Source organism: Puntigrus tetrazona, chromosome 2 (assembly GCF_018831695.1).
Source record: "Puntigrus tetrazona isolate hp1 chromosome 2, ASM1883169v1, whole genome shotgun sequence".
NCBI lineage: Eukaryota > Metazoa > Chordata > Actinopteri > Cypriniformes > Cyprinidae > Puntigrus > Puntigrus tetrazona.
This window is the reverse complement of record NC_056700.1, coordinates 10,703,125-10,727,935: the sequence shown is the minus strand read 5'-3', so window position 1 is coordinate 10,727,935 and position 24,811 is coordinate 10,703,125. Positions and strand designations below refer to the sequence as shown.

At 37.6% G+C, this 24,811-nt stretch overlaps 3 protein-coding genes across 4 annotated transcripts in view; 2 read left to right on the top strand and 1 right to left on the bottom strand.

Annotated features, from left to right (window-relative positions):
• The window catches only part of tox (thymocyte selection-associated high mobility group box), an 839,643-nt gene that overhangs the window by 335,038 nt on the left and 479,794 nt on the right, over positions 1-24,811 (top strand). The window lies entirely within an intron of this gene.
• xirp1 (xin actin binding repeat containing 1) lies at positions 1,090-16,971 on the top strand. Its single transcript, XM_043259254.1, is given in 9 exon segments — positions 1,090-1,220; positions 2,088-2,209; positions 2,292-2,346; positions 2,430-2,762; positions 3,547-3,634; positions 8,540-8,694; positions 8,952-9,008; positions 9,740-15,281; positions 15,284-16,971. Coding segments are annotated over 8 exon segments (7,722 nt in total). The 5' UTR covers positions 1,090-1,220; the 3' UTR covers positions 16,654-16,971.
• Positions 20,993-24,690, bottom strand: slc22a13a (solute carrier family 22 member 13a). Of its 2 annotated transcripts, XM_043259432.1 has the most exons (10): positions 24,155-24,690; positions 23,822-23,925; positions 23,179-23,333; positions 22,884-23,052; positions 22,669-22,789; positions 22,495-22,589; positions 22,190-22,404; positions 22,004-22,112; positions 21,710-21,916; positions 20,993-21,348 (listed from the first exon to the last, which is right to left on the bottom strand). In XM_043259432.1, the coding sequence occupies exons 1-10, from the start codon at positions 24,527-24,529 to the stop codon at positions 21,285-21,287; spliced, it is 1,614 nt and encodes a 537-aa protein (XP_043115367.1). In that variant the 5' UTR covers positions 24,530-24,690; the 3' UTR covers positions 20,993-21,284. The 2 variants fall into 2 exon arrangements, with proteins under 2 accessions (XP_043115367.1, XP_043115376.1); XM_043259441.1 differs by lacking the exon at positions 20,993-21,348 and having other exon boundaries at positions 21,717-21,912.

The window sequence follows — 24,811 nt, the reverse complement described above, 5'->3', positions numbered from 1 at the left end:
TATTGCTTTAAAGGAGAACTTTGTGTGGGGAGAAACCATGGACAAAACACAATTTTCATGAAAGAATACATTGCTGATGGATATTAGATAAAGAAACAGACAACTTGCCAGGGAAGAAATTATACTTTGGTAAGAAAGATAGGCCATCAAGCTGATCAAATATCTTATTTGGAATAAAAAAAAACAAACAAACATAGTGACATCGGGCATCTCTTCAGCCAATTTACTTAAAATGTGTTTAAGTATCTGCAAAATCCCAAAAATCAAGACCACCTTCGCTTCTAGAACTAGCAAGAACATCTCTTTTTAGTTTGCATGGGCTGTTTTTCTAAATAAAATTTAGAGCTTTAGAGCTTTATCATTAAAGTACAAAGAGAGAACACAGTATGCAAAGTGAGAGAGCCGTTTATGGTACAGAGTCTTAAATAATGTGGCCATCTAGTGGTGAATAAATGACAATGACTATGGCTTCCCTGTTTACCAGCTAGCATATGGCGGTGAGCAACAGTGACGTCTTGAGGAAATCAGAAAGACTTTTGGAGAGATATGTGAAGGAAGAATGCCTATGAGAAGGCCTATTGTATCTAAAAGTGTGATTTTCTGTTTTTGCACAAAACTGGTTTCTTGTAGTCAAATTCTGTCGCACTATTCTGTTTCTGGAGTTTAGGACCTCAAAGTCCCCAGATCAGCATCCACATCAGAGCAGATTCATGGCCTGGAAGGTGCTGAACAATGCTGCATTGCATTCATTCATTCAGTGTCCATGAATAGCAAGATGATGTCCAGAGCACACATGACCTCTCAGTAAGTGCATACTAACCTTTACATTCCTCAAATGTTTTGTCTAGACAAACTTCCAGCAGACAACCATAACTTGAAACCCTCTTGTTGATGAGCAAATGAGGTCAAATTAGAATATCAGTATGCTATCATGCAAGCAATATGTCTTCGTATCAATTTTTCTTAAATGCTCTACTGAATTATAAACACAATCAACGGTGCTGTAAATGCAATGTATAAAAGACCCGTTTTACCCTTTTTCAACCCTCATTTGGGATCGGGTGAGAAAAAAGTGATCACACAGTTTTCCGGACACCTGAGGTCAGGCTGTAAATGAGGGACTTTGTCCTGTGTGACAGGAGTGTCTTTTGAGTGATGCTCCACTTCACACCGCACAGCGGAACAGAAGGAAATGAGGAGTGCAAGACCGATCGCTTAAGGTAACTCTAGCTACAGATGAATTGATATGCAATTTTGTCAGTTTGTAAAAAACATTTTGAGGGGGAGGGGTCCTTAAAGTCATATTTACGCTCATGCAAATACAAAATACTCATATTTAGGCTATCAAAGCTATTTAGTCATACTAAATGAATAACTGTAGAACAAGATAGAGTTTAATGATATTTTACTTTTTAAAAATTTTATTCTTGTATGAATGATTATTTAAAAGATCTCCATTTAGTTTTGTTTTTTTGGTGTCTGTGCTTTTGTTAACGCTGCACACTACAGCAAACCTTTCAATGTGTAATTTAACAAAGCATATGAATGATAAACATTAACTGAGTCAGATGAGAGAAGGCTGACAAGCAGGTGGATCATGTGAAGTCATTTACACGCTGTTTTACTGGTGCTGTGTTAGACTGGATTAATTATTTTTTACGTTTTTTTATGTAATTTAAAATTTACTTTATTGTTATATCTATCCACTACGACTGTTTGAATTTAATTAGTGAAATAAATAAAGTACGACAAAATCATTTAACCTATGTCATGCCTTTAAAAATAGCTAAAATGAGCCATTGAATAAAAACATTATAGATTTATGGAACATATACATATACACGTATGTGCTGTATAAAGCTGTTTAATGCTATACATGTATAATATACGGCCATTGAATTATTATAAAACAATGCTTTGTCAGTGTTTGGCATAGCACTATGGACATATAAGATGTGCGTTTCATTTGAAATAATTTCACACCTTACAACATCCGTCAACCAATCAGATTAATTCATAACAGTTATTATTTACAAGTTAAAATCACTGTTTTGTGTTTGATTTACTGATGTATTTTCTCCACTAAGATGAGCTTTACCTTGAGAAGAAGTCAATCCCTTAAGAGCCTCTCTGGAGGTCATAGTTCACGGTCCACATCAGAGGTGCTGTTTTGGGACAGAAGGACACCTGTCTCTGAGCTCGTAGAAAGGTAAATATGCTGGCTATATTCTTTGTACCATATTCCACCTGTTCTCTGAAATGGACGGCTCAAACCTGGTTGTTTTTGTTAGGTATGAAAGCTGTGTGGATCTCACAGACGCTGACAGAGAAGAGGCCTGTTTTAAGGTAAAACCACTTTGATTGTGTAATAAGTGAAATAGCGAAACTCTCAGTCAATCGAGGCATACATATATCTCTGTATCCCACAGACATCTGGCCTGAGAAGAGCAAACTACGATGAGAGTAAAGTTGAAAATCTCTGGAGGAGATATGAGTCCCTCAGTGGAAAAAATAACACTCTGTCCAGAAGTATTTCAATGGACATGCTGCCCCAGCCAGACCTGGTGGGCCCTAATGCTCAAAGGAGCCTGTTTGAGTCGAAGAAGCACGCCAGCAGCCCTCGGCTCAACGTCACACCACAGACCAAAAGCAGCCCGGTGAGTGCCATTAGCTCACAGTGGAGGGAGGCACCGACCGGGTGGGAGAAAGTCTATTCTGGTGTTACTACTGTCACCAGCGCTAAAAAGGACAAGGCTCATCAGGTGTGTGTAACAGTCACGTCATGTTTTATTTCTGTTTGCGTTTGTGCAACACGGACAGTCATGATTCAGGAAAGGAGCATGCATGCTTTTCACATAATGTAATCGCTGAATTATGTGTTCAGCCCAATTAAATCCATTAAAAACATTTTTGATAATGTGTATGTTTGGCCATACATCTAAAATGTATATGAAACTAACTAAAATAAGCTAACATAAAAAAATAAAAGCATGCTAAATGTACTTTCTAATGATTAAGAATTACAAAAATGTAAACAGAAAATACAAAAATAAAGGCTAATTCAAAATATCAATTAATATTTAAATAAAACTGTTTACATTTAATAGGAGCTGACACATTTTACAATTAAATAAAATGCCAAAAAATATGCTCACGTTCTGATAATATTACTTATCTTTTTAGTAATAATAATAATAATATTATTATTATCATAAATCATTAATAGTGTTATTAAACTATCCTAAGAACCTAAGCTGAAAAAATAAATAGAAAATGAAAAAATGTGATATGAAAATCAGGTCAAACATGGTTTGGAGTCAGTTTAACATGAATTTACACATTTTTATAAAACAAACAAACAAACAAAAAAAAAAAACTATAAATCAAGAATAGCTTATAATATTGTTAACCTATCCTAACCTAAAATCTAATATAGAATATTATCACTATTATAATTCTTTTGAATCTAATTAACATTAATATGATTTTAATATTTTATCATTTTAATATTATATCATATCTTTAAAAATGTGATGATCTTGATAGAAGGAAAAAACCTACGATGAGACAATGAGAAGGAGGACAATCAGTGGGGTTCCTGGATATATCACCCGATCCTCCACTGAACTGAGCGGTAAGTTGATTAACACATTATACAAACATCTAACTACTGTACAACCAGATAAAGTGCACATATTTACCAGTTATTTCATTCTTCTTAACTCAGCTGTGATGTTAGTCAGTAACTGTGAGGTCAAAGGTCATGTGAACTTTATGCCCTGCGCGAGACAAACCCTTGGCATCTAAAGTCTTACTGCACAAGCATGTGGGGCCAACTGAAGATCCTGTAAAGACGGAATCTGCCGGCTGGGTCTGCGTTAAAAATATTCCTCAGATAATCCTAACAGAATAGTTTCGACTTGCCGCCCCACACACGAAATCCTGTCTGCAAATAGTGAGTGGTATTTCGCAGGTTTTCGGTGAGGGCTGAGAGCAGGACTGCATGTAAGCATACGTAAGTATGTGCGGTGTTTTCAGGAAACATAAAATACTGCACACGGTGACAGTTATGACACAGACATCATCCACTGACCTTACATTCATCATGCTTGAGTAACACTTTGGACCGAGCTGATTCAGTGTCTCTGGATTGTAGTTATTTGAGAGACAAAATGTTGTGCCTACAATGTCATACAGTGGTCATAAATGTATTTTAGATATAGTTACACCACTTTTATATGGATAGTTCACCCGAAAATGAAAATTCTTATCATTCATTCACCCTCAAGTTTTCCCAAACCTGTTTGAGTTTCTCATTCATTCCTCACAATATCTTTGTGTTCAGCAGAAGAAAGAAAGTCATAGAGGGTGAGAGATGACAGTTACATTTCATAATTTAGCAGACACTTCTATCCAGAGCAGTTTAAAAATTATGTTAATAAAATCAAAACAACAAAAGAGGCACACAATATATATATATATATATTATATATATATATATATAAGTCCTATATAAATCTAATATATATATATAAGTCCTAGTAAATCTAATGCAGTACACGTAGCAAGCTTTTTTTAATAATAAAAAAATGTATAAAATGTAGAGGTGGAATTAATTGAGCTAGTGTAAAAGGGTTAGGTTATTATTTTTTATAATAAGTAGATAGTATAAAAAAAAAACAGTAGATAGAATATAAACAGAATAGAAACTTTTGAACAGAAGTGTAAATACCACCTGAAAACATCTGAATAGAATAAATGCCAAACGCATATCACATTAATTTGGACAGCTGTCAGCAGCACGAAGGTACTTGCGTTCTTTTTTTTTTATTTATGTCAAATGTCAAATATTAATGTTAATGTGATGAACTGTGCGAACTGACTAAATACAGTCACTAATGATGTGTCGAAACAGTTCTCAGGACCACTTTATAGAATATTTTGTGTTAAAATATACAGCATATTCTGAGTATCCACAATATTTCCCACAACACGTTAAAGCTTAATTATGTACCGGATAATTGACAATGGTTTATGTAACCGGCTCTGTTTCAACAATTCCTAAGTATTAATACTCACAAGTACATTTATGGCTTTAGTCAGTGGCTTATTATTATTTCGAGATGTATTAGCAAGCTCTGTCGACCCCATCAAACGTCACCGTGCGCGATGTTCCTCTTAGCAGCGTTCAGTTTTAGGATTTTAATTCATAAACAGTTATAAATAGAGATGTCACACGAGACTCTGCCTGAACAGTCAGCCAAAAATCCACCGAAATTCATGCGCTTCGTTTACATTTTAGCACTTTTCAAACACCTGATGGCATTAGGAAGGATATTTAGACTAATGTGGGAATTGTGGGAATTATGCTCAAGGGGGTTCCCTGTACCCCAGTCACTTCTAAAAGCCCTGATTGACTCAGGCGTGTGGAATACCGCCCAAGCTGCTTCCAAAATAGCAGGCTGGCCTCATCCCCGCTCCGCAGCGAGCAGTGATAAAAATCAGCTGTCACCCATTAGAGAGGGACAGAGTGAGACAGGACTACCGCTACAGACAGCATCAGAGTCAGACGAACGAGTCATCACATGCGGAAATATACAAGACACTAAGACCTGCTATCAGGAACCAGCCATTCACTCCGTGAGTACAGTAATCAGTGCGGACAGGAAGCCTGGGAATAGCATTAATGAAAATATTATAATACAAACCATGTATTTTATAGACTAAATGTGACAAATGAAAATATTTTCATTTAAATTTGGATTTGGGAACTGTTCCTTAATTATTCCAGAAGGAATGATGGTCGTGTTGTCGTTTTAAATGGAAATGTCAAATGATGTATTGACGTCAAGCTGCATTTACCTATTATGATGTAATGATAATTATCTAAAATGTATGATAGTTAACAGCAAGTTACTTATTTAACCTGAGCTCTAACAACAGGATGTTAAAATAATAGATATACACGCGTATTAACATTCAAAAGTTTGGGGTTGGTAAGATTTAAAAAAATAAAGTCTCTCTTTCTGACCATAGCTCCATTTGACCAAAAATGCTGTAAAAATAGTAATATTATTAAACGTGTTTGCTATCTACATTTTCTCAATACATTTAAAAATAAAATTGAATTTTATAAGTCAAATCTGACTTTTCAACAGTCATTACTCCGGTCTTCAGTGTCACAAGAAATCATATATAATATGCTTATATCCTGAAGAAACATCATTGAACCGGTTCATATTTTTGTGGAAACCGTTCAACTTTTTCCAGGATTCTTTGATGAATAGGAAGTACAGCGTTTATTTCATTCTTTACTTTTGTGTATTTAATGCATACTTTTTGAATAAAAGTGTTCATTACCTTTTTTTTTTGAACAGAAGTGTAAATACAACCTGAAAACTTGTTGAATATTCAGTGGCTGATATTGCGGCAGACGGAAGTGTCAGATAAGCTTGCCTTTGTCGATACTGCCCTATTCTCAGTCGTGGTTTTAAGTTGTTGTGGTTTTAACAAGACCTTTGAGTGCTCACAGGAAACTAAGGAAGGCAGCTGAAGAGAATAAATACCAAATGCATATCACAATAATTTGGACAGCTGTCAGCAGCACAAAAGCACTCACATTCTAGGACGCTAATAGCTGTGCCCTCCATTCCTGCTTCTGAATAGCTGGGAATAAGAGAAGAACAATCTGAATTGGTCATATAATAAATAGTATCACAGATAAATATGTATACCCACTTCTAAACTAAATTAGAGATGGCGAGATGGACACTGTTTACTAGAGACCTTTGATCTTGTCCGTAACCACATGTTATAATTCCTTTATTGTACCCTTTAGGTCAGATTAGACTTAATGGATATGCATGCTGGCATTTTTATCACAAATACCAAATGAACTTTTACATAAATGTTACACACAGTACTTACATACAAGTCATTCGTAAGCTGCCGATGCTTCTTAATATGTAACATTTTCTAGGTTTTAATTATTTGGAAAAAAAAAAAAAAAGTACAAATCAGAGATCACAATATTCAGGCTTGTAAACATGATGATATCTCTCTCTGCTAAACAGTAACGTCTAGCGAGACCCCAGTATTGTATGGCCCTGTTATTCTGTGTGCTCATCCAGCTATGCAAACGTTTTAAGCCCAGGCTCGTGAGTGGCGCCAGCGATGGGCCCTGTCCTTTTGTCCCATGAGAGCTTACAGTGTGAAAAACAGAGGTATGCTCGAATATAGTCATTAGTTACAGCTGACAGACCTGTGCTGCCTCTAGTGCTCCTGTCCTCATAGGGAAAGCTTTTGTTTTGATCATGCTTACAGCAGCTCTACGATAATTTGATGTGCTCTTTTGCTGCTCCAAACCAGAATTACATCACATATCATCAAGAGTTACAAGTGATCTACTGTAATTCAGCATCACATCAAGCACACGACTACAGTTTGGTAACAAACTTCTGGTGTCAGCTAAATAATCATTTTCTGTCATTATAATTTATAAGATGGCTATTTTGCCATCCTGAATTTGTAACATCTGATAATTTGATCTCTTGATCTATAGTATTGTTTTTGGACGCCGATTCAAAAAATAATAATTCTATGAAAATGCTTCAGCGATGCTAGCAAAAACGTAAAATTCCCATGGTTAAAAAAAAGAAGGTAAGATCAGCAGCATGAATCAGGAAAGCTTTGTCCCAGTGTTTTGTCCGCTGAGAATGTGAACCTTAAAAAAGGGTCAGGATTGGGCTGACATCACTGTTGCTTCTATTTGACATTTTACAATGGCATGTAGGTCACTCTTTTTGTTTAGTTAGAGGTCATGCTAGGAATGCAAGCATATTATAAGAGCACGTATGAGAAGCAGACAACTGATTGTAATTTTAACTAAATGTTTTTCATTTGAATTTTAACATTTTTAAATTCATCTATTGCAAATATTTTATGTGTGGAGCTACATAGTTTCCATAGGTCCTTGAGGTATAAGAATAGCACACAGATAAAAGCATACCAACACCAGCCTCAGTCTATATATACACCACTATCAGAGCCACTAAATGGCCAAGGAACTGGGTCAGGTCACACTTGTCTTATTTGTATCCTACTTCTGAATTATAAAATGTTTTAAAAGCTTTGGATTTGATTTTCATTTATTTTATTTTTTATAAACACAAAATCTGCTTAGATGGCATGCCACAGATTTCTGCTTCAAGTATTTTCTGCATTTCATTTTCAAGTATTTCATTTGCATTGCGTAAAAAAGCAATCATAGACATCTGAATGTAGGCGCTTTTTTTAATGCACATACAAAATGTAAAAATAATGATTAATAGATAATTCTACTTAATGAATAATTAAATTGTGATCAAACAATCACCAGGTGATACCAAAACAAACATCATCTAATAAAAAAAAGCCATAAATTCTTATTCAGAAAAAAAAGAAACAAAATAACTAAAACGTGTCTCATAATACTTAACAATTAGTCCTCTAATATTGTAGCTTTGTAACTACATTTGCTTCTTTTTCTTCTATAAATTAGATAAGAAACATTTCAAGAAAGACAGAGAATCTGCCTCCTATCAAGACCACAAGCCGAGGTACACATCCTCTCCTATCCCAAGTGTGAAAGACAGATCTGCCCTTTACCTCTCAAAGGTAGCAGCTGCAGACTCCTCAGGATATATCGAACAGCAAGTGAGTGCTCAATGCATCTGTCATATCACTCACAACACACAGGCATCTATGAGGTCAAGTGCTCAGACTGAATCATACACATGCATGCAATGCTGTGAAGTCTGGTACATGCTCATTTTACACTACTAAGTCTCTTGTTGGACAGTATATTTTCAGTCACTAAAGTGATGTGTTGTTAAAACAGCTTCATGCAAATTACGCCTTGAGTGTTTCCTATGAAAAATGAGCAGGAATAATTAAACATATTTCTTTCTCAGGGCAGTTTGTTCCAGGAGCACTTGATCTCAAGCGGAAAGAAGAAAAAACAGAGCAAGGTATGAAAAACTGACTTTCTAAGTCAGGGTTATTATGTAAGCCTGCTGTGTGACTAATGACTAATGCTAATAGGTACTGTGTGACTAATTTAGAAACAAATATAATGAAAATTACACATACTCTCTTGTGGCTGCCTTGGTATATTAAAAAAGCATCAAGAACTCATTTAGCAATGCTTTAGTTCCATACAAGCATGATGTGTTACCATTATGATTAAATCGCAATCAAATTCATGGTAAGAGTGACGTTATAGTGTAGCCTTGTTAATGACAGGATTTGTGATACAGTGAACGTATCCAAAAGGCAGATAGTAGATTTTAGTCTTTTTGCAATATATTCGCATTTAGATCAATAAAGTCCTGCATTTAGTTATAGCTGCCATTTAGTTTTGGCCACAATGAATCATATTTTAGAAAATATTCTTGTTCCTGTTCTTTTAAATCTTTATTTTTTTAATGTTTGCAAATGAAACTGTATTTTTTGTGGAGCATGAATTTTCTACTAACAAGGCTGAAAACCATCATATATGAAGTCAAACCTCACATGAATATGTGTGCAATGAACTAAATCAGCTGTTCCAGCTAAACTCAGAAAGGTAAAGTATGGCTTTTAAGATTAATAACACTAACATTTTTATTTGAACAGTGTTTTAATTAGGAGTTTGTGACCATTTAATTCATTGTGCTGTGGAGAGTAACTTGAGCCTTCATACTTCTTCTTTGCATCCAAGATGGCAGAAAAAGCCAAACAGATAAAAGTGACAGATGCCTTCTGTGGAGATGATGATTTTCCTCCTCCTCCACCTCCTCTACCAAGACCTCAGGTTTTGGAATCACTTCAAAAGGAACAAAGCCAGAATTTCCTCCCTGTACCACCTCCAAAAGAAACCTTCTCAGAGTTCTACCAGCAACGTCAGAAAAGCGAACTGAAGCGTCTTTTTAAACACATTCATCCCGAATTGAAGATGAATCTTGATGATGTAGATGATGAACTGATAGACGCAATAAATCCCCAAGCAGCAGACACAGCATATCAGGGAGAAGTGCAGTCCATGCGCTGGATATTTGAGAACTGGACTCTTGACAATATTGGAGACCCACATGAAACTAAAAAACATCTCAATGAGGAAAGTCTTCAAGGTGGGGATGTGAGGGGCAAATCCTCCATGTTTGAGCATTCAGTGTTTGATAATCAACACACAACAGCAGGAGACAGGCCAGGGGTAGTCAAAGGAGATGTTCGCACTGCCTCCTGGTTGTTTGAGACACAGCCCCTAGATTCAATCAGTAAGTCAAAGATGGAGAATGAGGAAATTGTGGAAGTTGTACTGAAGGAACCCGTTCAGAAGGGAGATGTAAGAGGTACACGTCTCCTGTTTGAATCCAAACCATTGGACGCTTTAGGCCGCTGCTGCTCTGTTGAAGACCAACACTTTTTAACACTCAAATCAGAACTCCAAGAGAATAAAGGAGATGTGAAGAAAACCGTCAAACTCTTTCAAGCAGATCCCTGTTGTGCAATTAGGGATAGCAGTGGTAAAATCCATGAAATCAAATCAATCTGTAGAGAAGAAATTCAAAGCAGTGAATTCAAAACTGCACGTTGGCTTTTTGAAACTCAACCCTTGGACCACATTAATAAAGGAGCTCATATGCAAATCATTCGAGGGATCTCACTTGAGGAAGCACAGAAAGGTGGTGTTGATAAGAAAAAATGGATGTTTGAGACCCAGCCGCTTGATGCAATTCATGAAGGTGCTGTGGAAGAGCAAAAGTTCAAAGGAACAGTGGAGGACATCTCTGGGGAAGCAGATGTTCATAATAAACTAAAGATATTTGAAAATCAACCCCTGTCAACTCTTAAAGGAGAGTCTGGGGGTGAAATTTCAGAAAAGGAGGCAATTGTTGGAGGAAATGTAGGATCCACGCTATGGCTATTTGAAACTCAGCCTATGGACACTCTTAAAGACAGCTATGAGTTAGGAGAGCTCAAGAAAGTTGTGGTGTCAAGTGACGAAAAAGGTGAAGTTAAAGACAAAAGACTACAGTTTGAAAAATGCAGCTTTGGTAAAACAACAATTGACAGTGGAAACAAAGTTCAAAATGTTGAAAAAGGAGATGTGAAGACTTTCAAGAACCTTTTTGAAACATTCCCTCTTAGTAACATCTCTGAGAAAGCACAGAGTCAAATCCACGATATTACAGCTGGGGATGTCAAAAGCAACTGTTCACTTTTTGAAACCACGCCGTTGTATGCAATTAAAGACTGTGCTGGAAATTTCCACGAGGTTACAACTGTCAGTAGAGAAGAATGCATTGAAGGGAATGTACAGAATTACAAATGGATGTTTGAGACGAAACCCTTAGACCAATTTGAAGGAAGCAGTGGAAAAGTAGAGCTCATCCAGGGCATTACAAGGCAAGAGGACATGGCAGGGGACGTGAGGACAGCTAAATGGATGTTTGAAACACAACCTTTGGATTGCATCAATGTAAAGAGTAGGAACGAAGCAGATTCAACAGTAACACAGGAGGAATTTCAAAAGGGTAATGTGAAGACGTGCAAATGGCTGTTTGAGACACAACCAATGGACATTTTGTATGAGAAATCAGAAAGGAACCAGGATGTAGAGCCAGTGCCAAAAGCTGATGTGAAGTCACACACTTGGTTTTTTGAAACACAGCCACTGGATAGCAATAAAGACAAGAAGGACTTCAGTTTGAAATTGTGCAGTAGAGTGCAAGAAGACATAAAATGTGATGTGAATGTGAAGACGGTAAAGCACCTGTTTGAAACAGAAACTTTGGACAGAATAACAAAGCAAACAGATTCTGGCCACAATGTAAGATATGTCAGTCAGGTGGATATGCAGTCTGGAGATGTCTCACGTGTCAAGGAAATCTTTGAATCCAAGTCACTTCATGAACTAGGAAGTGAATGTGAAAAAGACTCTAAGGAGCAGAAAACCGAAATTCAGTCAGGATCAGTCAACAAATTCACCTGGCTGTTTGAGAATCAACCTATCAGCGACATTAATGAGAAGGAGGACAGAATAACTCAGAGTGTCAGTGATGTTGAGGGTGGTGATGTTGGAAGCAAGAAATTTATTTTTGAAACTTTCTCTCTGGACAAAATCCAGGATAAAGACAATCTGCTTGAGCACCAGTCAATGAGTGTTGAGAAGCCCACAAGCAGTAGTGGTAATGTGAAGTCCAGCACTATGCTTTTTGAATCCCAGCCGTTATATGCTATAAGAGACAAAGACGGACAATTTCATGAAGTTACCACTGTAAAGAAAGAGGAAGTGATGAGAGGAGATGTCAGGGGTGCAAGGTGGATGTTCGAAACCAAGCCACTGGATACCATCCAAGCAGACAAAGAAATCTACATCATCCGTGCAGTAACACAAGAGGATGTATGCAAAGGAAATGTGAAATCCGCACGTTGGAAGTTTGAGACTCAGCCCCTTGACTCATTCACGCCTCATGAAGGGCCCTCGGTGAGGGTTGTTGAAGATGTAGGCAATGGGACAAGTGTGCAACAAAGCAAGCAACTTTTTGAGACCGAGCAAGAGGGCCAAAAGAAGTTTGTGCGAATGGTGAGTGTTACAGACGTTCAACAGGGTGACGTACGTACCTCAACCTGGCTGTTTGAGAATCAACCTATAGATACTCTAAAAGGTGAGCCAGATGAGAACACCACACTGACAACTGTACATCGAGAGGATAACACAAAGGGAGATGTAAAGCGCTGCACTTGGTTATTTGAATCGCAGGCCTTAGATAAAATAAAGAGAGATGAATCTACTGAAGAGCTTACTTCAAAGGAAGAAATCCCCAAGGCAGATGTCAAAAGCACAACCTGGTTATTCGAGACCACGCCGCTGGACAAAATCACTGTAGAGAGTGTGACAGACATACTCTACCGACTTTGCCATTATGCATTCATTCATTCAAGTGGAATCATCATCCAGGCAAATGACTATAACTATGTAAACATGGCAAAATATCAGATTGTCAAAAACGAGGGGCCTAAAGTTCAAAAGGAGGAAGTTGTTGAAGGAAACATCAGGAACATAATGCTGCAGTTACTGTTCAAACCTAACCTGAAACCTAAAGTTGTTTTACTTAAAGAGGATGAACAAGGCAAGATGCACAGCACAGTGCTTGAAATCCCACTGGGATCCACAGATAACCCTGAGGCAGAGTGTAAGACCCAAGAAGCAGTTAAAATAATTGAGAACTTGCTTCTCCAACAAAAAACTCTCAAGACAGGCTTGGTGATGCAAGAATCTGAAGGTGGACAGCCAGAGATGACAGTTTATTCTCTGTACTGTCAAAGCAACTTGACTGAGTCACAAGACATCGCACGAGGAGATGTCAGATCTACAATTGGCAACCTCCTTGCCACTGCTCACAACCAGCAGACCAAATCATCTTGCAGACTGGAACAAAACGAAAGGGGGAATGTTGATTTGTATCGAAGCTGCATTGAAAAAGGCGACCTTAAGAGTCTACAGCAAGAACTTTCTGAGGAGGAACTGTCAGCCTCTTGTAGAGATAAAATTGAAATTATCCAAGGTGATGTAAAGGAAGCAAAGCGACACCTGAATCAACAAAGAGAGCAAGTTGAAAGAACGGTCTTGGATGTTGTACCAGGAGATGTGAAGAATGTCAAAAAGGTTTTCTCAGAGGTCGGCACAGACCTAGGTGTTGGAAACAGTGTGCAAAAAGAGGATATCGTCAGAGGTGATATTTTGTCAGCCAAGCAGCAACTTGATGAAGCAGTCAAACAGCCAGTCATGGTCCAGAAGGCGGAAATTGTTTCTGGAGACATTAAAGCGACCCTTGAATCCTTGGAGCGGGCAAAACAACAAAGCATGCATGTGGAGCGCGAGGTCATCAAACCAGGCACTATTTACGATCTGAATATAGAGGCAGAAGAAATCTGCTCAGAAGAAAGTGAAAGGAAATTAATTAAGGAGGAAATAATTTCAGGGGATGTTAAGGCTGCCAAAAGATCCCTGGAGAGAGCAAAGAACCAAAGCATGAGAGTGGAACGAGAACCTGTCACTCCTGGAAAGCTATATCTTCTAAATGAATCATCTCAGTGCCAAAGCAACACAACAGTGGAGCAGTCTACAACATCCTCCTTCAGTAACCAGCGGATTACTACAACATTTCGAAAGGTTAGTGATATAGAAAAGGATCAGGGATCCAACGAGATAATTTATTGTCAGAATGAAGTGGGAGATAGAGAAAACATAATACATTTTAGTACAGAGAATGACTCGAGAGCGATAGATAACAGTGCTAAAGTTTTAGAATTAGAGCCATATATTAAAGGTGATGTGAAGGCTGCAATCCAGTCATTGCAAAGTGCTGTAACAGAGCAGAGAAGTGTAATCAGGGAGGAAGTTATTAGAGGTAATATGCAAGAGACACTCCAGTCTCTTGAGAAGTCTAGCATTAATATTTCTAAAGGAGATTTCAAGGCAGCAATGTTATTTAGACAGTCTGGACAGTCTTACACACCAAGCAGAATGACAGATGACTCAGGGACTATAGATTGCAAGCAGAGTTGTGTTAATTTGCCTTCATCTGACACTAAATTGTCTTCTTCGGTTTCAGTGACCGGAAGTGAGCATCTGACCATCTCGGCACTGAATTCAGAATCTGTTAGCTCCAATGAGGACTGTTCAAAGCTCTCAATCCCTTTCGCAGGAAAAGGCAAACATCCACTGCCCATACCTCTAAAAATTGGAAATCAGGTTAAAGATCAGAAGCCAGCTATTCCACCAAAGCCATTACATATCACCAACAGCTCCAATCATATTGCAGAAACCCCACGTATTTGTCCAAGCTCACCTGAGCATCTTATCATTAAGCAACAGACTCCAGCAATCCCACACCAAGTTGCTCCCAGCAACAATTATTTGCATAAAAATGAAATGAAGGAAAAACCATGCAACATTCATGAACCAGTTCAAAGTACAAACTTCACCAATCCTATGGATTTTCAGAAGATGCAGTACACTGAACAATGGGTTCAAAATTCTCACATGCAACATATGGACACTTCACCAGTCAGTAAAACAGAACCTCTTGATGATGGATCTTTTGCTTCTAATGGAATAGGAATGGAGAAAAATGTGATTCAGAGGATAAATGCTGCAGAGGAGATCAGGATGTGCATGCAGACTTATTCAAAAGAAAAGGATGAATTAAACAAAGGTTTTAAGGTTGCACTTCAGAATTTTGGAGAAAAGAAAACCCTAAGGACACAACCTCAATTTTCCCAAAGAAAATTCAAGTTGTGCAAAAAGAAACCATCCAGGAACAGGCTAAAACTTCAGAAGAGAACACAAATAAAGCCAAGTTACATTCCGCCAGCAGAAACACCCCCTCAACACCTGAAATACATGAAGTTCCTTCTCAGAACAAAGTTGTTTTGAGAGAAAAGAAAGCTAGAAGAGAGACAGAAGATGAGCGCCGCCAAAGACTTTCCATCCACAAAGACGAGATCATGAAGGGCAATGTAAAAGCAGCCATGGAGATCTTCGAAAACCTTATGAGACGAGAAGAGCTGAAGATCATTTTGTCAAAAGTTCAAGAAATAGAGGGGGAGACTTGTGAGGTGGATGTCAAATCTCTCAAGACTTTGTTTGAGAACATGCCTGTTTGGATAGGCAAGCCAATAAAAAACATGAGACACAGACATCGTCCAAGAGCTGGCACAGAGACAGAGGGCTTAAGAGATGATGTAGAGAGCATATCCTCTGTTGAGTCTGCATTTGAGGACCTAGAGAAAGCAAGCATGGACATCATCAATTTGAAAGAACAGACATTATCTAAACTCTTGGAAATAGAGGAGGCAATAAAAAAAGCTCTGTACTCTGTCTCAAATTTAAAGTCTGAGGCGGACATTGCTGGGCTGTCAGGCCTGTTCAGTGAATCCTTAAATGCTGACAATGTCTCGCCAAATACTAAAAACATTAGGAAAATTAGCATTGTATCCAGCAAAGCAAAACCTGTGCAGTCTAATCAAGTACAGAGCAATGTTAACAGGTGTCTGCCCAAAGAAGTACCACATGTACATCAAGTTCAAATGGGTAATCCAGGCTCAAATGTCCCATGCTCGCCTTCATTCATTTCCATTCATTCTGCTGCAAGAAAGCCTGCGGAGTCACCCACATCCCTACAGCCTCACTCAGATGACCCAAAAGCAGCTGATCAACCTAATGCAGGTAGCCCCTTCAGACAACCCTCCCTTGAGAAAAGCTCAGCCAGCCATGTTTGTAGTCCTCCAAGTCCTAGAAGGAAAGTCAGCATTCTTGAAGTACAGCGCATTCCGGAGGTTGCAAGTGGAATCATTGGCACTAAAACAGTCAGTGAGAAATATGAAGAGATAGACTGCTTTGGAAATACTTACTACTCTTCTCAAAGATCTACATTTGTCACCAGGCAGACCGAGAGTGAATTATCTGCCTCATATGATGTAATTACAAATCCAGGGAGATATGAAGAAATGGCTTTACCCGTTTCGCAACGGTCTGGTCAGACCTTCTCCACAAATTCTCTGTCTAAGAACAAAGACAGAAATGTGTTTGTTACTTTCAGTCATCCCAACACAGAAAAACATTAACCTGTTTTTGTAGATTTCTAGTTCTATATTTCTATTTAAAACACATATATATTATTGGTCCCTATTTTATATGTGTGTACAACAAAGTTTTATTGTGAGCGAGTTTTTTGTACTGTTGCAATTAAGTGTTATTAAAAGTGTTCATCTTAAATACTGTATATTAAAATGATCTAAAATAAAGATACTTACAAAGCAGTATTTGTTACAGTTATTTTATTACTAGTTAGACAACAATATTTCTCTAAAATCATGTTTTAATAATTTTGAAATTCTTCATACTGTGATAATCATGCATAAACTCATATTCCATGTATGTCTATATTGTTGTCGTAGTTCCAGTCACCTGCTAAAGAGATGTGCTCTGCGTGCCTGATGCCAGTGTATCCAATGGAGAAAATGGTGGCAGATAAACTAATCCTACACTGTAACTGTTTCTGCTGCAAATACTGTAATAAAAAGCTCAGGTGAGAGAGGGAGATCCATTTCGAAATTCTAAAATTAATTTCCCAGACCATTAGTCTCAAACTCAATTTGAGGGCCATATTTCTGCAGTTTAGCTCTAACCCTAATCAAACACACCTGATCCAGCTGATCAAGTCCAAGCAGGTGTTATTTGGAGCTGGTTGGTGCTAAACTGAAAAGCTGTGGCCCTTGAGACATTGGAAGGCAAATCAGTAATAAAATAGTTTTTAGTGTAATACTGAAACATTTGATCAAATCTGTGATTCATAATGAAAAAAACTAATGATAACATAATGATGATAACTAATTAAAATATCAAATCAAATACAATATAATAACTTCATATTGCACATTTAATCGATTAAATCTAAACACAAATCAAATATGACAACACTTGATTCCCTGGTAATTTTCTGTTTTACAGTATATTCTTTAACTTTAAATCTTCACTGGTATACCATTATTCATTACAGCATTTACAATTACTCTGCTCTTTATGGAGAATTCTACTGCCCATCACATTACCATCAGTTATTTAAGAGAAAGGGCAACTATGATGAGGGTTTCGGCCACAGACAACACAAAGACCGCTGGCTTGTTAAAACAGAGGAACCTAAACCTACTGAAAAAGTCAGCTCAGCACGTAAAACGGAGCCTACAGGTATTGATCCAACTGTAGATGACCCTAGAGGACCATCATCTCGACAGCAAAGACACAAAGATGACCAATACAAAAGTCCTGATAACACAAACAAGCTTAGAATTAGCTGGCCGCCAGAAAACAAGAGGACCCGACATGGCTCTGTATCGCAAAATACGTCCTCAGCCTCAAGAAGTACAACAGACTGGTCAAATCACAAGAGTTCTGCTGCAAGAAGCTCCAGAAATGGTATTGAAAAGAAAAGGTTTCATTCTGGGCTGGATGAAATGGACAAATCAGTTCAGCTGTCACATCGGGTTTATGAGAAGACAGACATATATGCCTCTCCCGTCACAATAAAAAGTGCACCACATTCAGAGGATGTATATACACCTCATCCAGGTTCTAAAACATTACAGAAGACTGCTAATAGAGCTGGAACACAAAACAAGGTTTCAACAGGTAGGAAAGTGACAAGCAGACCAGATTCTGTGAGAGAGCACAATTTAGCTGATGATGGGAAAGCTGATAGCCCAACGAAAATAAAAAAGTCTGTTCGGTTTGTTTCGAATTTAAATATAGACGAGGAAAATAAAGACATCAGCAGCGAAGAAGTTGAAAGCTCTACTGATGATTTTGTTGAACCTGCAGCTGTCAATGGTAGTCTAATGAAAACAGATATGACAACTTTTGAATCAGGAATAGAAATAGAGGAATCACCTGAGGAAGGTTTAATAGACACAATGCACCATTCATACAGTCATGATTCTGTCGAACATCCCAAAGCTTTAGATGGACAAATGCAGGATCTCTTCTTACCAACTGTAGGAAAACAGGAAAGTGAAAAAACAAAAACAAATGAGGTAAATATGAATAAAATGGAAACAATCCTGAATCTTGATGAACTGCAGATGAATGTCATCCCAGAAAATGGTGAAGAAACTTTAACAGTAATTGAATCATGTGATTTGGAGCAGGTTGACGAGGTGAAGAAAGAGGTGGTTATTAAAAGTAATGCCAAGGCTGTAACCTCCAAAAAACAAGAAGCCACAGATATTACTAAGGTTAAATCAAAAGTCCCTGGCATGTTGGATATGCCTCTACAATCTGACAATAAAAGCACCACAAATGTTACTGACAAAAAGGCCACAGATAAAGGGAATAAAGGGTCTTGGTCTAAAGGTAAAAGCCCTCTTTCCAAACTCTTCACATCTGGGCCAAGTAGGAAAGAGAACAAAAGTGAGACAAAAATGGAAAGCAAAAAAGCTGATGTCAAACCTAGAAACTTACTGGGCCGACTCTTTTCATCCTCTGAAACAGATTTAGAAATAAAGAAAACACCTGAAATCAAACCTGAAACTACATGTGAGAAGGAGCCAGAGAAAAAAGGAGTTACAGAAGATGACACTGCATTGATTCAAGAAAATGTTTCTGTATCTCTAACTTCGATGGAGCCCTCCTATCAAAACACACAGGAGCCCTTAAAACCAACACAAAACCAACTAAGTGAAGCTGCAGAAGAACCAAATCTATTTAAGGGCCTTGAAAATCCCATTCTGTTGCCTAATGGAAGCTCTTCTGATGAGAATGGGCCTTCAAAAATCATTGAGTCAGCTGAACAACACAAGCCTGCTTCTGTTGGTTTTGGGGAGATTGATATAAACAAGGCTCTTATTCCTTCACAAGAAAACATACACATAGACATGACCTCTCAGGACTCTTCAAAGCCTTCAAGTCTTGAGGAGAGCCTCAACTCCTCTTTGCCTCAGAATAAAGATACAGCTGGTTTTGCTGATTCAATTGATGCATCTCAAGTTACAGGACCTAACACAGATGCCACTGCTTTTTCAGGTTTAAATACCCTTGATTATACACACAATGACACACTGACAGACATTATAGATTTGGAAACTCCATCAGTAGACATAGAGAGCTCCTTTATTCAAGAAGACCCATTTGGAGGAAAGGCTCAAGGAGATATGACATTAAGTCCTTCTGTGAATTTCAATCAAAAGACTCTTGATATTTTCAGTTCAGAGTCAAATATTGAGGCAAACCCAAATGGTTTTGGAAGCACCCTAATTGAAGTCAATAAAAACGAAACTGTTGTTTCCTCAGAAATGACTGATGATCCTTTTGGAATGAACAATGCGCCAGTCCAAACAATGGATATCTTTGGAGGCGACAATACGCTCACTGCCTTTGATCATTCGTCCACTAATAATTTCTTTGATATTATGACAAACAGCGAGACTCAAAGTCAAAACCCTTTTGAGGGAATAACAGATGGCCAAATGACACCAAATGGAGTTTTTGACTTCATAAGTTCTGAAGGTGACCCATCAGTTACTTCAAATGTGTTTGAACAGAAAAGCACTGACCTTGAACAGGAAAATCTAATTCAAAGTGAGGTTAATAATGTTTTTGATAGTAAAGGCAATCAGTCAACCGCTAATGTGCCTGATCAAAACCTTTCTGGCCAAGAGCTAATTGAGTCTTCTCAAACGGAGACTTTTGATTTCTTCAGTTGTGAGAAAGATCCATCTACGGCTGCATTCATTCAACTGAGTGCTGATCCTTTCCCAAATGACATCTTTGCAAGTGTTATTGAAAGCACAGACACAAATACATTCACTGTGGATACAACACAAAAAACTGCAAACCCATTTGACGATTTCACTGGGTTAGAGAGTCACAGTGAGGATGCAGAGACAAAAGCAAGCAACTTATTTACAGATGACATATTTTCATCTGTTACTGCCATGTCTTCAGAACCAGCACAGGATACCCTCTCCATACTAGATCCAACAAACCCTGACAGCAATCCTGTACTGCAGCAAAAATCTGAAAATGACTGGATGTCTGACTTTTTGGGGTAATCTCGGAGTCATTCCTCATTACACACAGTCACACAAAAAGATTCAAATATTACATTTAAATAAGCAGGTATATTGATTTGCCTTTGTTGTACTATTCTGTACAATTCCCAGATTTTATTACTGCCATTTGATTAATCAAATGTATATTTAAAATCTATTTTTTTTATATAATGTGGTATTTTAGATCTGAATAATTCGTCAGTGTACATTAACAGAAATGTTAATCTAATTTAGTGTTGCCTATGAAAAAAATATTTTTAGACAAGTCATTGTGATTCTACAAAGGTTGTTCTGTTAAATTAAGACTATAATTTTGTATTTGGTATTTTGTATTAATCAGTAATATAGTTCTGTGAAATAGGGGAAGAATAAACTGATTTATTTAGCATAGCTTATTTCAATAATCCATACAGTCTTCATATAATACACAAAAATATATGCAAGAAAAGTCAATTATTTTCATGTTAATGTTGATCATGAACCAATGTAATGACCATGTTTATCCAAAAAAATAAAACAATAATTCAAATGTGGTTTACTGCATATTACTTTACATATAGATCTATAAATCTTTTTGCTAAACTGCAGAAATTATACATTTCACTACAATGTAAATCATTAAACAGAATAATAAAGCCACAAAGATAAGGCTATAATTTAGTTGCTTTGATGTCTTCACAATCTCCAGGTGCAGAGTAAGCCATTTTGGGTTGCCTTTTGAGAAACAGATGGATAGTGTGTTATTTTCTCTTGGTAAAATATAAAATGTAAAAATGTATAATACTTAATAGGCTTAAAGGGTTAGTTCACCCCAAAATGAAAATTCTGTCATTAATCTCTCACCCTCATGTCGTTCCAAACCTGCAAGACCTTTGTTCATCTTTGGAACACAAATTAAAATATTTTTGTTCGGATGACCTCAGGTCCAGAATGACATATGGGTGAGTAATTAATTTTAATTTGTGGGTGAACCAACCCTTTTATGTGTAACTTAAATATCACAGGGTCATGCAGCTGAATTTAGATGTTTTTTTTTCCAGTTTTGGAGACTTTTTCTATGTAATAGTACATGTACCTCTTGCCCTCTGCCTCCTCTGTTGAACCAGGCAGCTCAGTGCGTCTGGTCTCAGGAAGCAGGAAAGCCATTATCCCACTCACTAGTGCCAGGCTGCCTAACACCAGAGTGGGAATTGTGAAGTGGTAGATCTCCAGCATGTTCACCACAGGAGCCAACATACTTCCGACTCGTGCTGCAGTGGAGCCCAGACCCATGGCTGTCTGACTGGAAATCAACAAGTGGATTATTGCATAACTGTATTAAAAACAACACTCTCATTCATAACTATAGAAAACAACACGTCATGTTTACCGAACGGAGGTGGGGAAGAGTTCTTGAATATAAACGTTGCAAATACTGCCTGCTCCGTTCATGAGAAATCTTCCGCAAGTGGCAAGAGCAGCAACCGCAATGTAATTACCTTAAGAAGAGCATCACATGGTTAAATGCTGATCCTTAGTATGTGTGTACAGTGTTACATATGGGAAATGGTTTTACTTTGTGGAACTGCAAGTGTCAGGAGACAGAGAGAGCCTCCTACTATGAGGGCACACATCAGAGACACCTTCCTTCCAGCCGTTTCTAAAGACCACATGCAGAGGAAGTGGACCGGAATCTCAGAGAGGCCAAATATGAGTTGATTGAGAAAAATATCCAGACCGAACTTCCCCACATTCAGAGAGAGGCTGTAGTATGCTAGATTTAGTGCGAACCTGAACGTAAAAACAATACAGGTGGCCATTCAGGATTTGATGTGAACTTTAAATGTTTGAAAACAAAAGTTTCTCTGTGAATCAACTCACCATGCGAAAGCAATGGTTAAGAAATATTTCCTGAGCACACGGGAAGCAAAGAGGATTTTTATACCCCCTCTTTCAACAGGCTTTTCATTTAGGACCTAACAAAAAAATGTGTTATTCAAGAAAAATAAGCCTGTCCTTTGGCAGGATGTGTTAATTCATGAAATATATCTCCACCTTCTCTGCTAATGAGTCTGGAACTGTACGTTTGTTGATCGCCGCTGCCTTCTGAATAAGTTCCTTCGCAGCTGCAGTCCTTCCGCGAATAAGAAGCCATCTGGCAGACTCTGGAATAAACCTATATTGGTGTGCATATCAGATTATCGAATTCACTTAGAAATGCAAATTTACCAAACTGCACTGAAGTGGTTTTAAAACAAGAACACACGCACCATATGTAGATGACCACAAATGCAAGCGGGCCAGCCATTATAAACTGGTCCAGTCTCCAGTCTCTGACATAATAAACCACAGCAAGAAACATGACCTGTCCCAAAGCAGCCAGGACTTGACTCAGACAGGCTGCATAGGATCTCTGAGCGACTCCAATCCACTCTGTGGCTAGAGTGAGGATGAAAACACGGTGATAAACGCACATTATATAAATGACAGCTATTCTTTGTTTTACAATCGCGTAGCATATAACCCATATGGTCTTACACAAGACCTTTCAATATAGTCTCATACCAAGGATAATGCTGTTGATCCGAAATCCTCCAAGAGCAACACCAACAATGAACTGTGATGTGAGGTACACGTAAAAGTTTGGAGAGAGACCAGTCACGACGGTGAAAATTAGGAAGAGCACCATAGGTATCTGTGTAGCTCGCTTGCGACCAAACCTTGAGTTTATTTATAAAAAACAAACAAACAAAAAAAACAAGAGAGAGATAAAAAGATGACTAGAGAGGACTATTGCAGACATTATGCATGAAATGAATATATCATATTGACTTTATTTTTCATGTCACATAAATCAGAAAGTAAATTTCTATGGAAGTGTATATTATATAATAATCACATTCATTTTAATATAACTTTGGGGGTGTAAACTACATATACATGGCATGAAGCCTGATGCGTGGGGGAACGAAGACAAATCTACATAACATTTTTTTTACAGTTCTTGTTAAGCATTACAAGTACTAACTATAATGATAACAGTAAATTACATAATAACATAACTACAAACAACCAACCTTAACCCAAATCTTATTAGAATATTTATATAATACTTTTTTTTGCAATCATACTGTGACAAGGACATATTACATTTATATATTCTGTATTTAATCTAAAGTATATCGTTTCGGTTTTTTTTAACACTTACGATTCTGAAAAAGGCCCAAAAAGTACAGCTCCAACTAGTATTCCAGCGAGGAATATTGTCTGTGCTCCCCGAAATAAATTAGCATTGTCACATACAAGATCAAACTGCAAAACATCACAAAAAAACGTCAGACATTTATGAAGGCTTTCTTGATGTAAAGGCAGCATATTTCTGTCTAAATCAGCTCAAAATGAGGTCATTTAAACACATGATTACATTACATTACATTGTGGTGTGACCAAGTCTCAAGATAAATGTTTTCAAAATATACGGGTGACTAAACCCAGGTTACCTTTTCAACATGTTATGAAACATACTAGTGGTAGTACTTACATCGGTGACAATGGTTGCTTCATAAATAGTATCATTATGCACCCATCCATCAGTGCAAGTGGTGGTTTCATTTAGGCCATATTCCTGGATAGCAGACAGATCCCAGTAGATGGGAACATACATCTTACAAGGACTGAAAGAGCCATCCGGGAGCCTGGGCAGAGTCAGGTTCAACTGCTCTTCCTTTGTCAGATTGGGACCCACCTGAAGGATCCAGTCAGTGTTGCAATGGTGGTTTGTGTCTGCGTGGTTGAAGACGAGGCTGGATAACTGAAAAGGCAGAATGAGATTTGGAAAGCACAAAGCAAACAAGAGAAGTTTTTGGAAAAGCCCAAAGTCGCCTATAGTTTCTAAAATCTCCCCAAAATCAGCCATGTCAGACCAGAAGAGAAACAACCCAAGAAAGCTGGATAAGTTATAGTAGAAAACAAAGCAAATTAATGTTTAACTGCATAATCATGTGAATATGTCACAGAAAGTCATATATACAGAGAACAATGGTCATGTTATTGCGGGGAAAGCATAATGGATCAACATTAAACATTAAAATGTTTTGTCAGACAGAGAAAAAAAAAAAAAAAAAATTTATTTATATATATATATATACACACACACATACATACACATATATATATATATATTATATATATATATATA

Excerpts from the sequence above, each read along its gene's own strand:
- slc22a13a (XM_043259432.1), bottom strand. The coding sequence starts at position 24,529 with ATGGCTGATTTTGGGGAGATTTTAGAAACTATAGGCGACTTTGGGCTT. Across the intron at positions 23,334-23,821 it reads TTTGGGCCTTTTTCAGAATC|GTTTGGTCGCAAGCGAGCTA; the intron begins GTAAGTGTTAAA and ends AATAAACTCAAG. Across the intron at positions 22,790-22,883 it reads TTTGTGGTCATCTACATATG|GTTTATTCCAGAGTCTGCCA; the intron begins GTGCGTGTGTTC and ends ACACCAATATAG.